This window comes from Porites lutea, chromosome 7 (assembly GCF_958299795.1).
Source record: "Porites lutea chromosome 7, jaPorLute2.1, whole genome shotgun sequence".
Taxonomy (NCBI): Eukaryota; Metazoa; Cnidaria; class Anthozoa; order Scleractinia; family Poritidae; genus Porites; species Porites lutea.
In genome coordinates, this window is record NC_133207.1 from 28,139,318 (window position 1) to 28,155,057 (window position 15,740).

At 39.6% G+C, this 15,740-nt stretch overlaps 2 protein-coding genes across 2 annotated transcripts in view; one reads left to right on the forward strand and one right to left on the reverse strand.

The window, feature by feature from the left end:
- The window catches only part of LOC140943784 (uncharacterized), a 3,192-nt gene extending 1,017 nt beyond the window's left edge, over nt 1-2,175 (reverse strand). Inside the window, exon 1 of the mRNA XM_073392893.1 lies at nt 1-2,175. This exon is cut by the window's left edge and continues 1,017 nt beyond it. Within this exon, the coding sequence (XP_073248994.1) occupies nt 1-2,028 (2,028 nt within the window). The 5' untranslated portion in view covers nt 2,029-2,175.
- Nucleotides 1-15,740, forward strand: part of LOC140943801 (uncharacterized) — a 270,540-nt gene that overhangs the window by 46,093 nt on the left and 208,707 nt on the right. The gene's annotated exons all lie outside the window — the stretch shown is intronic.

Below are 15,740 nucleotides of genomic sequence, written 5' to 3' on the forward strand. Positions count from 1 at the left end.
TCCCATAACTGTCAAACCAAACATTCTAACAAGAAAACGACCAGATAAAGCCGCTAAAAAGCAGGGAAGTGTCACCCAGTATGCAAGAAAAAAAATGAGAAAAGCCAAAGGAAAACTAATAAAGAAATAAAAGACTGTTGAGACTACAGCTGAGATATGAAACAAAACGGATTGCTGTATTGACGTTTTACATCTAATGCACTCAAAAGAGGATTTGGCACCTGACATATAAGCACTTAATAATTTAAGATACGCAATTTTTAAAACACAAGCCAACGGTGAATAAAACACACTAATAACTATAAACCCCACCAGTAAAATAACAAAGCCCACTAGTCCTAATATCACGCCAAAAAACAAAAATATAAAAATATAAGAAGGCAAAAGACAAAAAGCATTTATAATGGTTCTTTTGAGTCTCTCAGATGACTTGATGTGTCTGACACATGCTGTGCATTTTATAGCAGTTATAGCCCTGGTAATCACATAACTGTGTGTTTCAATTATGCGGATCACAAACCACTTAAAATTTAGCCGCCAGTTTTCTATGTGCCTTCGCATATCTTCTCCCACTGAAGAGGAATGTTCTATACAAACACCCAGACATTCTAATTCTTCAAAAGATTCCTTGTCGATCATAAAGTCCTGAGGACGCAAGAAAAAAACAGCTAGAAATGGAACAACACTTAACAGTACCAAAATAGTGATATCAAGAGACGAATTTAAGTGAAAAAAATGCAATGAAAACAATTGCAATCCGTCTAGAAAAGCGTCATTCTTTTCTGCAGATTCATCGAAAACTCTTCGTTTTATTGTTAAAGCTAATATTATCCTCACATAGAAAAAAAATGGGGCTATAACGATTACAAGTAAAGCCAGCTTGATATTGAAGGGAAACTTAAGATATTGTAAGCACCCAGAATATTTGATAAAAGTTTTTTTCAACAGATTGCAAAAGGTGATTGGACTTGCATCATCCATGTAAACTGACTTTTCTTCTGAAGGGTGTTGGTGATCACCTCCCGTACTGCTGTCTCGCCGATTATGACCACAAACTCCACCTTGTACTTGTCCTTGATTATCACCATCATGCGATTCGCCTTCACTTCTAACTGGACTACTGTTTGTACATGTATGTGTTCTTCCATCATAGCTGTGAACTAAAATTTCAGTTTCAGAAAGGTTTTGATCACCTTCAGTACTGCTGTCTCGCTGGTAATGATCTCGAAATCGTTGGTCCTCGGTCAGTTCTTGTCCTTGATTATTGCTATCAAGCTCATTTTCAAGTACTTTCTCCTCTTGTTTTTCTTTCTCTAGTTCTTCTTGAAGATTAATAATGAAGCCAGGCAGGGCACGGGGAAATCCGGGGAAACACAACATCAAGACTCCTTGCAATATGAGAAGAACCACATTAAATGCCTCGAGCCAGACGGTGGTTCTAGCAGACTGGTTGCAACGAATTTCCATAGAGTTTTTCTCTCTGATACAACAATCGTACTCGAGGTTGTCTTCATGGTACAAAAGCTGAAAATAGGTGTAATATTTAATGACTTGTACACATACAACATCTACTTCACCTACTTTGTGATTGGTTCTTGTGACATTTTTTAAAAGCGCTCTCCCGATCGCTTTGTTTTGACACGACGAGTTCAAAGCTCCGAGGCATCCAGCAGGATTTTCTATCAAAGGCACTGTCATACTTCTTACTTGGTAGTTTAAAAGTCCTAGAGACAATGCATCGTAGTCGTAAGGTAAAGACAACATGGGTTCACTAATGGATCTGGTATAGACCCACCAATCTGGCAAAAACTCGTCTGGGACATCCAGAGGACCATAGCTGTCGTTGCCGATTATTTTCACTTGCAAGTAAACTAATTTTACTCCTTTTTCAGACGCCTTGAGTTGAAATTCAGATGATAAGTCTTCTCCAACCGGAACAAGGCTGCACTGATACTCGCTACAGTTCTGTTCGGCGGTAGAAGAAACCAAAAAGCAAAGAAATGGGAACAAAATGGTCTTGAAAGCCATTCTAGTTGAATGAATTCTGCTCTGACCTCTTGCGAAAGCTGATCTGCCGTGGGCCTGAGAACTGCGAATCAGACAAACCTGTCATAGGAAACTGGCAAATTGCAAATGGCTCCGCACTTTTGCAAGGTGTACTTTACGTTACGTATGGTAACTATTAAAATGGAAGGTAGCTACCCGCAATGACAACTAAATATTGTCCAGAATGTACAAGGGAAATTTCCCCGCTGTCGTTTCAAACAAAACGGAAATCTATTGAGACAGCATAGCGTTAGGTCATATAACTTTCAACCTTATCAGGTCTTATCATTGAAAGAATGTAAGAAGAATCTTTTGTCTGCACGGAAGGCTAAATTCAATGGGAGTTGTTTGAATTTTCGCCCTACGTACGTAAGGGATCGGAGTCCGGACTTCGGACTCCGGGAACCAAGAAATTGAGAAATCCGGGAGATTTTTGTTTGTGGCCATGTGAAGAATCTTTGGCTTTGGAATCCGGAATACAGCTCAAGGAATCCGGAATCCCACAGACGATAGGAATCAGGAGTCCAAGTTCTATTCACAAAGTCCGGAATCCAGTACCTGGAATCCTGAATCTACCGCGTGAAATCCGGAATCCAATACTGTCTTGGATTAAGTATTTATATGGATTCCCTTACATTTGTCGAGAATTAAAATATCAGAATGCTCGTCAGAGTAAACAAAAAGATTTGAAATATAAGGGTTATTTTCGTCTGTCATTTCGCCCCTGGAACGAGCTTAGGATTTCGAATTTTAGTAAATAACTTCCAAAGAGAAATTAAGACAACGAAGCACGACTCTTCAACGACTTCAACGAAATATTGTTTTTAGCATGCAATCTGCGAACGGAGAGCTGTCGCTTCTCTTCATTGTCACCCGGGTGAACGTATTTTCATTGAAAACATACACTTCTAAAACATTTTTGTACCCCGGTTGCCGTTTAACAGCGCTCGTAGCCATGTCGTTAAGTGTTAAATCCTTGAAATCATTCATTTTTGGCGAGGCTTCCTTCGAAAATCACTGTGCTGCGAATGTAAAGTGGATGCAACTGATACCACAAAGGAAAACGGTACTTCATGTTATCGTCTCTTTAATAAATAAAAGGGGATGTTTCAGCGGTTTTCTCATCTTGAGTGACTCTTTGTACCTGAAACGAGAAGTTATGTTGAGAAAGCCGATACATTGAAAACGAGCCCAGAAATTTTTAATAAGCAAGGGGAAAGTCCCATTTTTGATTTCGTGAGTCAAATGGATAAATTCCTTAGATGCTGCCAACACAAACAAAATATTGTTTTTCAAGAACTGTCAGGGGATTCTCACTCTCAACTTCTGTTGATGGACAATTGTGTTGTGTGAAAGCTAAAACAGTCTTTCTACATAAGGAGTGAGAGAAATCAACTCTCTGAAACATATTTAAGCCCCGTGTGGAAATTCACAGTTTCGGTTCTTAGAGGCAAAGAGATGAATCAGGTAGAAAATCACCGTTTTTTGAAAGAATACGCGAAGGGGTTTCGTAAGTTGATTCTCTATTGTTTTGTGTCAGAAACTCATCCCTGTCTCCTTGTAGTATCTAAAGACGAATAAAATATCAAATCAAATCGGGAATGACTAAAGGTTAATGTGTGATATTTAATTGTTCGGCTGTGTAGAGGGAAAACCTCTTTAATAAATACTTGTTGATTGACGTTAGTTATCGTATACAAAGTTGCAATCACATGCTCACGGCTTTCGTTAGGTATGACCCCGGGGGAAGACTCCGTATATGAGTGGGGTGGGGATGCTCGTCGGAAAGTTTGAATTAAACTCCTAAAGGAGACCGATCTGGGCGTGGCCCAAGCTTTTTTTGACCCCTAAAAGAGACCATGTTAAAACACAGACAATATGTGTTTTTTATATTTTTTCGCTTGCAACCCTAAACGAGACCTTCACGGCTAAATATGATGGCGTTTTTCCCAGAACACCCTACGTGAGACCAAAATCCGAAATTTACACCCGTAAGCGAGACGACGAGCATCCCCACCCCTTTCATATGCGGATTCCTCCTCCTGGGGGTATGACTAAGTAAAAGCATGTACAAGGCGAGGTTGTTTATAGTAGCAATCTGAGCTGAGCCCTTTATCATTGCCAAAGTCTTTAGCAAAGTCGTCGTCAGCTGTCCTGATGAGTGCGCGGTCGAAAGTTCGAGGACATGGAGTATCCGTACTTTCATAAAAGATTCTAGGGCACGTTTTGTCGTTATAACGAAATTTTTAGGGAGGCCTTGTTCAGTACAGTCTTTTCCAGTGGCACGGAAATCGGTTTGTCCCTTTCTAAAGTGTTGCAACAAAGGGAGGAACAAAATTTACGTCTTTTACGATAATGGGAAGAACGTTCCTCTCCGTCGCAAATTTCTTTGACGATACCTCGCACTTCATCAGCTCAGTTACCTACAAGTGGAACATACGTTAACAAATTTGAAAAATTTCACTGAGGACCGTACACACTGAGGGCCGGGGCTTCACCTGCAAGCGCAGCATTTGAAATAAACAACGAGTCCTTTATTGTTTTCGGGAATTACTTTAATTAACTCTCAAGCACGGTTTCTTCGTCAATTCTACCGTTTATAAAAGGTCCGAATGAGCACTGAAGCACATTTCAGTCACTTCAGTATTACGGCGCAATCTATGTGAAATCCTTCAACAGTAATGGCCACACTTTCCTTTAAGCTTTTGCTAACTATCGCAACGAAACCAGTGACTGTTCGAAGGTCATAATATCCACTCATTCATATACAAGTGGAATGGTAGCAAGTTTATGCTGTTTCAATCCATTCCTACCCGTGGAGGCGATGCGTTGTATCCATTTGTCATTTGCGGTCAGACGTACATCGCTGCCATTAATCACCACAATGGCGAGAAGAATGCGAACGGCTTAGCACTAATCACGTACCCAGATCTCACTCTGTTTTACACTGAAAAGGGAGATCTGGGTACGAGATTAGCTTAGCACTACATCAGATATGTGTACAAGTCCACTGGAAACCACTTTATCACATACCGAGAAATTTCTACCCAAGCGGCGATGGCTCGATATAACTGTAACAACATCAGATTTCCTAAATCAACTTTATTATCTGTTATTACAGCGAAACCGAAAACAAATAAAGGTTAAACAGCAACATGAAGGGGCACCCAACGACTGTTTTCTGTAAAATAACTGTTCGGAGAAGCAAACTATTGCCTAGAAATTTCTTATACCTGAGGAGGGCTAAGAAGTTCTAGATGACCGTTCCATTCATGTACAATTTTCGAGGCTTATCTTATAAATTCCCTTAGTACGATTTTCTGAAGTTTAACTTTTACATTTCACTTCCCAAATTAGGCTATTCTTCGTACAAAAAACGAAACCTAAAATTTTCGGATTCAAAAATGTGATGGAGAGAGGAATTAAAATATGTCTCACTTTGTGATACGTTAAATTGCTTCAAATTTAAATTTTCGGGAAAATAATACTCAAGCCCATGTGATTTCGAAGAGACTCAAGTTGCCCTAGGATGACAGATACAAATTTCATAGGGCTGCTCAGGATGCCTTTCTAGAGATCTAAAAGTACTCTCGATAGCCTTAAAACTGTTTCCAATGTATTTAGGAGGAAACCGCCTTTGGGTACCCCTGCAGCAAGTTGTTGGTCAGCCCTCCAGGTGGGCCAGTGACTTGCAAGCACCAATAGCTAGGGCGGGTCTACCTGTTTATGCTCTGATTCCCCCCAGTTACGACGAAAACCTAAACAGTATAGTCGGGATGACATATATGAACGCCAAATCCCTTATGTTAGGGGCACATTTTTCTCGAACTAGCACGAGGCTGTTAATATCAGCACCTAACAAGCCGAAACTTAAATTTCCTGACTTTAACCCCCCCGTTCTATTTTATAACTCTGGGGATAAGGTTGATCTCGTTAACTTTCCAAGTATGATGCGATATTTTTCAAAGAAGAAAAGTGATTGATTCATCGTAGCAGTCTGTACATGTTTGCTTTTTTGTTTTGTTGTTATTGTTTAATTTCGGTCCTGTATATATTTCGACTTTTTTGTGCCCGTTTCTTTTTCTTGTTTCAGCGGTGCACGTTATCTTTTTTGCTTTAGTCATTATAATAATGTCCCAAAATGTTTAGTTACAAAACAGAATGTAGCAATAATGGAAAACATAATGAACAAAACGAATCTAAAACATTTGCATTGGGTAGTTTTGCAAATTGAAATAAACACCTATTTGACCAATTTTAAGTTTAATTTGATATAATAAATTGATATTGTAAAAACACATAACCCCCTAATGACAATCATCCAATTCTAATAAGTTTTAAAATTGAAGTCTCATGCATTTGAACTAATTGATTGATCATCGATTTGAGACAACAAAACTCACAATGTTGTTGAACGTAAAGTGTCCAACTGGTAAACTGGAGTAAAGATGAGAAAACTCTTAATTGTAACAGTATAAATATAAAGTAAAGTAATCGTTTAACATTTAATAAAACTTTATTATAACACTACGACTACCACAGATGTTACTGAAAAATTCCATGCGAGAACTCCCTGAAAGGGCAAAAAGTTAATAAAATGAAAAATGAGACACGCTCGAAAACAGTCGTTTTCATTTTTCAGACGACCGTAAAAAAAAACAAACAAACAAACAAACAAATAAATTTAAAATCAAAGATTCTGACATGGTCTTGCCTTTTTTGTTCCTTTAAAAGACATCCTCGACCTCTTCACGAACTACTTTCTTGGACAAAAATTTAAGAAAATGGACGTAATGTCATGTCTAGTTTCAATAAACGCTCTTAAAAGCACTGGCCTTGGCACTTGACTGCAAACACTTCCCCCTCCCACCCAAAAAACAATGTTGAAGTCCCTAGCAACATTGACCACCGGGTTTGGGTGAGGAAGGGGCAATAAGCCGTGCCAAATCCGTCGGATTGGCATTCTGTGGGTAAAAAAGTGCAAAATTCTTAACTGCACTTTTTGTCCAAGATTGTAGGTTTAATATTTATTCTGATCGATCTGATTATGACCAGAAAAAGAAATGAAACATTTTCGGTCAAAGTTAAGAGGACCACCTCTGCAGGGTGGACAACTTTGACAGGCCGGGGAGAATTGCCACTCGGACGGAAGCTTTCATTTATTTCTCGATTAAAATTTCCGAAAATTTTGGCAAAATGAAAATTAATTACTCGGTATATGCATGACAACTGAGTGGTTGATGTTGCTCTAATTGTAGTCACACAATGATTTACACGTTTGTTAGGCTTGGACAAATTTTTGGATAAGAGTTACGTTTGTTTTGAGAAGGGCACTGCTGGAACACAGCGTACTAGTGGGGCTACGCGCGAAGGGTGTGTTCAGGTGTTGGCCTTCAACAGAAATTCATCAGAGCAAAAGAAATTGCTTGATGAAAGGCAGGAACCAACACTAGTAATTGCGTCTGCTTTATGAGGTGCCCAGCGTTTATTTAATTTAAGAACGATATAAATTTTACACTAACTAGATATAAGTAAACACACTAACTTGTGCCACGGTCTATCGCCATCTATTTCAGGGACACCCAATGACCAAATGGGTCTCAATTGGCTTTTTTATGCTTAAAAAGCCTGTTGGAGCTGCCCTAGAAACTATTCAATATCTGCTTTTATCTCTCAGGTCCATCCGGAATATTTAAATGACTTTTTTTCTCAACCGAATCTGCCCTGATGGGTGCGCGGTCAAAAGTTCGATGACATGGTGTATACGTACTTTCATAAGACGATTGTTAGGTTAGTTTTTGGTGGTAAGAGCGAAATTTTAAGGAGTTCCTCAGTCTTTTTAACAATAATGGCAACATGATATCTTGGTTATAAAATGTGCACCAAAAAGCACTGAAAACCTCATAAAATTTTACATAAGTTAGTCGAAAAACTGGCTCTGAATATCTTTTACGAATGAATGGAATCGCGTTATCTAGAAATTTTGTCTTTTCTCGAGCTTTAGAGATTTCTAGGCAAAATTTGCTTCTTCGACTGGCAGTTATTTTGCAGAGGAAAGTCGCTATTCCCCAGCTGAAACCACCTGATATGATGCACAACTACAATCCCAGAAGCTTTTCTTTAATTTGTTCTCCGCTGAAGAAACACTTCCTGGACCAGGATAACGCTAGCCTCCCACGTAAGACGTTCCGTGGGAATTGTAAAGTCGTTGATTATTACAGGTTGTTAAATTAAAAGAGTTATATCTGCTTTGTAACAAATTTACATAATATGATTAACGTGTTTATGGCTAATGTTAATCAGGACAACCTTCATAAAACAATCTTTCATACTGAAACTTTTGTCTGGGGCTATCTTCGTTCATGTGATTTTGTTCAGGCAAACGAGACTAAGCCGGAGGGGCGGTGCGGTGATGGTAAGAAAAGGCACGACGCTGATCGCCAATTGTATGCCTGATTTAAAGTATTGTCTCAATGCTTGCTTTCGAGCGGGGACCGTGATGAGCGACCACAATATATAATCGATGAAGATAAGGAGACACCCATGAAGAGAAGAGCTATGAGGTTTAAAAGCACCCCCCTGAAATCTCGGATGTTTACCGGCTCATTGTGGTTCGAAGTCCACGTAAGTCCGAACCAGAACAAGCGTCAATCGAGCGAACCAATCAAACACCCACTTTTTCCCTGATCATGAGACACTTAATTACTAGCGCAAAATCGCTCGAGACGCGTAAGCAACTAAAGCAACTGCCATACATAAAAGGCTATAATTGTTACACTATTAAAGACCGTTAATATCATCATGTAGTCGAATGTTTATAATCATCACAGTCACAACTCGAACTAATGAGTACTGAGCACTAAAAATGTATTTTGGTATTCTTTTCAGTTGTAATTGTCACTGAGATAATAACTAAAATGATTATGAGATGACTAGCTACAACCAAGAAAACAGTACATATAATAGAGAATGAAAGATGACGAGAATGGGTGTCTAAAAGTTTTGTACCGTTTTAATACGAATTCACTTGATGCTAGTTCGCAAGTTTACGAAGGTGGGCGATCGAAAGTCACATAATACATAATAATTTCAGGATGTATTAATGCAGATGCAAGATTCAAAACAATGCATATTGAAAGGGAAGTTATGAGGTTAACGTTATCCCTGTGTTATAACTCCCCCAAAGTTCAGTTATGAATGCAACGCAAGTAAACGCCGACTACAGCACTCTAGACATTAAAAGAGCATGCGTATTAAATTTTTCACGGCTGAGGAATTAAATTTTACAACAACACTTTTAATATAAAAACATAAGTGTTTAAGAATAACATACACTGCATCTAACAAGTGTACGCATCTCACTTTACTGTGGTAATAGCCTGCGTGGCAGGCGTTTGAAAGGGAAGGAAAAGGGCCTGCGTGGCAGGCGTTTGAAAGGGAAGGAAAAGGGAGTTTTAGGTGCGAGAGAAACGCGAGGGGCGCGCGAGGAGGGAGGGAGGAAAACGCCTGCCAGGAGACCATTGTTTTTTTCGTTTTTAACATCCACCAGGCAAATGTTAAAATCCTGATTGGTACGTCTTCAAAACATGTCAATCACAGCCTTACTACCTTAATCCGATTGGCTGAAATCAACATCATGCTACTGAGTAATCTTTCAGTAATCATTTAAAAATATGTTGTTAGTGAGGTGTGATGAAATTTCTGTATGGAATTCATCGTTTTAGAACGATTAGAAACTGAAGGCATCTATTTCAGCTTGAAAGGAGAATAGAAGAAAGCAGTTAAAAGACTCGTATGAAGGAAAAGACCTGTCACCTAGATGAGTTGTGCTGACTGGTTTTGAGTCTAAGTCTTGTCTCCCAACGGCTTTTTTTACTCACTAGAAGAGAGAAAGGAAAAATCATGCTGCCTGTGTGCTTTTTATCTGCTGTCAGGGTTTGACCTCAAACGCCTACCACGCAAGCTACGCTTTATCAACGACCAGATTGTTGAAGTCGAAGCGATCTATAATCCTTAGCGACTTTTGATTTGAGGACTTCTTGCTGGTCATAGACGTTATAAAGCCGCCAGGAACTTACTTTAATAATAATATTGATTGCAGAATTAGCCTTATTGTAGATCTTTTAAGTTCAGCTCTTCTATCCCTGCTACCAGCGTTCTTTTGTATGCTCGGCTAGATCCAGTTCTAGAGTCGGCAAAGTGTTTGTAATTAATTTCTTCGACAACCATTGCATGCAAGTTGGGAAGTCCAACACGATACCTTCAGCAAAAAAGTAATAGATTTATGCTGGATTTTATATAACAAGCCACGTATGGTTGCGACTTTCTTCCTTCAACGGACGACCGCATTTATACTTTTTTCAATAGTACCTTCACTTCAGATTTCTTGTTTTGGGGCATCGCAGCCAGACTTATTTGACAGCTAGTTATTCACAGTTGCGTTATTTTTGCATACATAATTAGTAGGCGGGATGGCGAAAACAATGGTTTCCTGGCAGGCGTTTCCCTCCTCCCCTCCCTCCTCGCGCGCCCCTCGCGTTTCCCTCGCGCCCCAAACCCCCTTTTCCTTCCCTTTCAAACGCCTGCCACGCAGGCTGCTGTGGTAAAAGACACCGTTATGACGACATCATAATGGGATTTTATGGCACTATAAAGACTTGACAGAAACCGGAAACCGCGCTAGAAAAGTCTCTGGCACCCAGGGTAACTGTGTGTTGACCTCCTCAGCAAACAAGGGCGCCGCTACGCAGAGCTGTTGGTAACGCAAAGTTTTCAGCGTTCCCCGTCCTTCTTATCGAAAAAATGTCTTGATATAAAATTTATTTTAACAGCTTAATTGATAAAACCAGCTTTTAATTTTAACTTTCCCACCGATGCATCACCACAGCATCTTTAGACATCAACACCTTTTATCAATTCAACAACAGTCGCAGCTTAATATATATAAATTTATATCGGCGAATATAGTACCTGCCATACATAAAAGGCTATTTCCGCATTCTTTTAATTGGCTTATCCTTGACATTAATAATGCACTTATCATAATACATCAAAAACATGAATTTTACCTCCTTCACATTGAACGTATAGCAAATCTCTTTACTCGAACAGAGAGAAATTGTTATCCGTCAGTCAATTCCAGCTGCGCCCAGCAAATGCCCCACCCCTGGGACTGACAAGGCGGGCAAATGCCCCGCAAGAGCCCGGGAGGGGGGGAGGCTGGACCCAGCTGGAATTGACTGATGCATTAATATACACGATTTACAGTTTTAAACATCACAGTCACAACTCGAATTAATGAGTATCGGCGCTAAACGTTTGTTCTTTGCAACTGTAATTGTCACTAGACTTAAATAATAACTATAATGATTTTCTGTCGGCAAAAACCAAGAAAACAGTACATATAATCAAGAATGAAAGATGGCGAGAATAGGCGACGACAGTTTTGTACCGTTTACGAAGTTGTTGATACGACGCGGCTTAGCAAGTTCACGAAAGCGAAGGCCTGCATGGATCGAGAGCTAGATAATTGCGTTCGAGGTACGAGATCACGCAACCCCTAATGCCCCACGGGCGAGAATCGAACTCGCGACCCGGCTTCATTTTGCCAACAAGTTGATGATTGGACGCTCTTAAAAATAACTGAGAAAATTATCCAAAGAAATTTTTTTAACAAAGGAAAAAGAAACCCGGATTAGCCGCTGACCGGCCTTCGAACAACTGCGCCCAGTAGAACATCTTTTGCGCAAGTAAAACAAAAAGTTCTTTTTACACGCCCGAAGCACTCTGGCCAGTGTCTCCTCAAAAAACAAGCACTTGAGACGAACCATACGCCATACGATATCACGCTGATCAATAGCCTTCAAAACCGTTTCATTATGATACTCAGTTTAAATCGAAGTTTCCCTGTACGCAACCCTTACGTTCAAATTATGCCATAATCATAGTTATCTATCGCAAGAACCATCCACCCTTTCCCCGCAACTGCTACCTGTACGCCTAACAAACATATCGAACGCACTCTCCTAAGCTCCGATTACTCCTAAGCTCTCCTAGTCAGTATACATAATAATTTTAGGATGCATAAATACAGATGCAAGATTTAAAATATTAAGACAACGCATATTGAAAGGGAAGTTATGAGGTTATCCCTGTGTTAAAACTCCCCAAAGTTTATTATGAATGCAATGCAAGTAAACTTTGACTACACAGCACTCTAGTCAGTACAAGAGCATGCGTAATTAATTTTTCACGGCTACGGAATGTTTCAACAACACTCAGAAAGTTAATATAAAACATTACTGTTTAAGAGAGTTTAAGGCGGACTGCTCGCAGTCTATAGGAGCAAGTGTTGATTTGAATTAACGAAATTGATAGGAAGTGATTGACGTACCAAAATTTAGGAATAAACCGAATGTTTATTGCAGTGTGTCCAATTTGACGAAGACAAAGGGAATGCATGGTGAGTAAACATAGGGCATAAACGCAAGCCAAGTACGTCGACCATAGTTGTCACAAGTTATCAACAGTGACTCGAAGGGCGGACCAGGGTTTACGATATAGTGTGCGTTCGTCGTAATGGTCAATAAACATGAAGATTAATGCGAGGCCCGAAGTAGTGTAGTCGAAGTAGTGGTCGCAAGTAGCTGACAGATATCAAAGGATGGCGAGCGCGTTTACTACAGTGTACGCAATTTGGCGAAGTCAAAAAGCGTCTACGATAGAGGAAGTACGTGAAGTAAACACGAAGATAAATGCAAGCCGAATTAAGTAGTCGATAGTGGTCGTAAGTTACCGACAATATCACGAAGATAAATGTAAGCCGAATTAAGTAGTCGGTAGTGGTCGTAAGTTACCGACAATATCACGAAGATAAATGCACTGATCCGAATTAAGTAGTCGATAGATATAGTGGTCGTAAGTTACCCACACACAAAGGATGACCATAGTTTTCATTACATGTACAGGGTACGCAATTCGGCAAACTCATCCAGTAAGGGATTACGATAAATTGAGCACTCTTAGTAATGATAAGTGAAAACGGAGATAAACGCAAGCCGAAGTAGTCGACGACTGTGGTCGCAAGATACCGAAAGTACCTCCAAAGGATGGCAAGATTGTTCAGTACAGTTTACGCCAATTAGCAAAGACAAAAAAGCATTTCCGATAGCGTGCGATCATAGTCAGATGCAAAAAGTGAACAGGAACATTTAACGGAAGCTAAAGAAGCCAAGAATATAGTAGTCGAAAGTGCCACGATCGAAGGTTAGCAAGAATCCATCGTATTTCACCCATATCTGCATTAAAAGTATTGAAACGAGCCTATTCTTAGAAAAAGGTAACTTCGAAACAAAATAAAAAGGCTATTTTTGCTTGGTAGCAGTCATTTTAGGAAGAAGGAAACTTCCTCCTACGCAAATGACTGCTACTCAAGCATAATTCTACAAAGTGTTTATTCAGTTTTTATACTTTAGAAACATTGTTAGATGTTATTAAAATATTTCTTCTTTAACAATACATCTTCGTGGTGATAGGCTTGACTTTAATTTTGTTGTAAGTAGCAGGCACTTTTCATTTAGGAGGATCCGACAGCCGGTAAGATTGTGACCATAATTCTGAGTCCACTTAAGAAACATATCCTGAAAGGGAAGAAAGTGCAACGTTAATTAGTTGAACGTATATTAGCTATGAAAAAATTTGAAACCTGGTATTATTTGCTCTCTCTCTCTCTCTTTTTTTGCAATGGTTAATTATAAATGGTTAACTAAAAGCTCTATTCCTTACAGCCATGCACTTCGCCTTCGCCGCATCTGTCCCAGCCATGACAGTTACATACAGCGTACTAATGAACATATTAACGACCTTACTAATCGTGGTTACGACAAAGCCTTTCTCGAAACACAATGCAAAAGCAGCGTGCCTAAGACGTTCTTCGCGCTGACGCACTTAACTTATTACATATAAAATCCTACATTGTCTAATGTCGGGCACATTACTCACAAACATTTCCGCGTCCTCTACTCCTCAGAACGTTGTAGAAATGTTTTTAAAAAGCCTTCCACTTAGTAGTAGCTTACCGCCGTTTTAACAATTTAAGCGATATTCTTGTTACTAAGCCCAATTGCCGGAGACTGATAATTCTAACAATGTCCTGGCCACTCCCGGTTCAGTTTCGGTGCAACAGCAAGAACTGCACCACATGCCCTATATTGACTACGGCCGTGACAATTATAATTTCTACTCTACGGGTGAAAGCTATGAAATCAAATCCCACTGGATCACTTGTAATACTTTCAATGTTATCTACGTGATTCAATGCCGCCTTTGTAATTTGCAATATATTGTGGAAACCACGTAGACGCCCTATACTTACCCCCCCCCCCCCCCTCCCCCGGTAGTTACATCCAAACCGCAGTTTCAGAACACTTTCTCAGCAATAGCCACTCTTTTCCCATAAGTTACTTATCCCAATTGAAACACTTAGATATGAATGCGATTGTCTTAGGAGAGCATTTGAGGCGCACCTCGTTCATAAAGCCAAAACCATCGAGACTCTAATCACGAACTCTAATCATTATGTAATCTTTATCTTTTTTTTCGGTTCATTTTTCTTAGCAGCCACATACACCTTACCGACGTCATACCATGTAACTTCCGTTTATTATTTTACAGTAGTATATATTCTGTATATTTGTGTTTTCCTAATAAACCTGATGAAGACTGGTATTGGTCATGCAGTCGAAATATTGTATATCTCAGCCCTTTTCACGTTGTTTGATCAGTGTTTGCAGTAGTCTTTTTGACTTTAGTTCCATCTTTGTCACTTGTCAATGATGTCATGGCGAGTAAATAAAAGCATAAACATATTCCCTGAAAAAATTAGTGTAGGAGGAGAGGGAAGCATCCAAAAGCGCAGTAGGCACCATACGTGGGATGCCCCCCAGACAAAGAAACGTCGTGTTAATTACCGTAAGCCATAGGCGGACCATCCGATGTACTGTTCGAGGGATCGTGATGTCACGCGCGACATGTGATCCCATACATTAACTGTATTTCGTAACACCGGCACTCCCTAGAAATGCTTCATAATACACAGAATTTTGCACCTTTTGATCCCAAATGTTGATATAATGAAAGAAAAATGAATAAAGATCACTTATAGCCTCCCCGCTGACGTCCTTTGGGGTTCGTTTGAAATGAATGCGTGACAAACGAACCCCAAAGGACGTCTGCAGGGAGACTAGATAAGGGACGGACCATTAGAAAAGTTATGGGTGGAGGAGGGGAATTTTCGAGCCGCAGGAATTTTTTTTTCGTTTTCAAATTCCTTGTGTGAATTTATTTTAGGCCATAGCATGAATATTTTTTAGGATTAATTGGCGTGCAAGAATTTTTCTTCATTTAATATTTTTTTTTGTACTCTATGAAAGGAGTAACAGTGGTTACGCAATAAAGCCAAAAAAACAGTAAAACGACAAACAGACACTAAAACTCAGTGGAATACAGTGAGGTAAGTCTTTTTTATTCAATTCATTTAAGAAAAAGTAAGGTTTTGCGTTATTTAGCGTGCGCAGATCTCAGTAATATATTTCTCATACAAAGTCTCTTATATTTTCAACGGTCGCCTGTAACGCGACACCGGCGCGTCACCTATGTTATGTAAATTACATTACACCCTTCCCTCGCAACGTGAG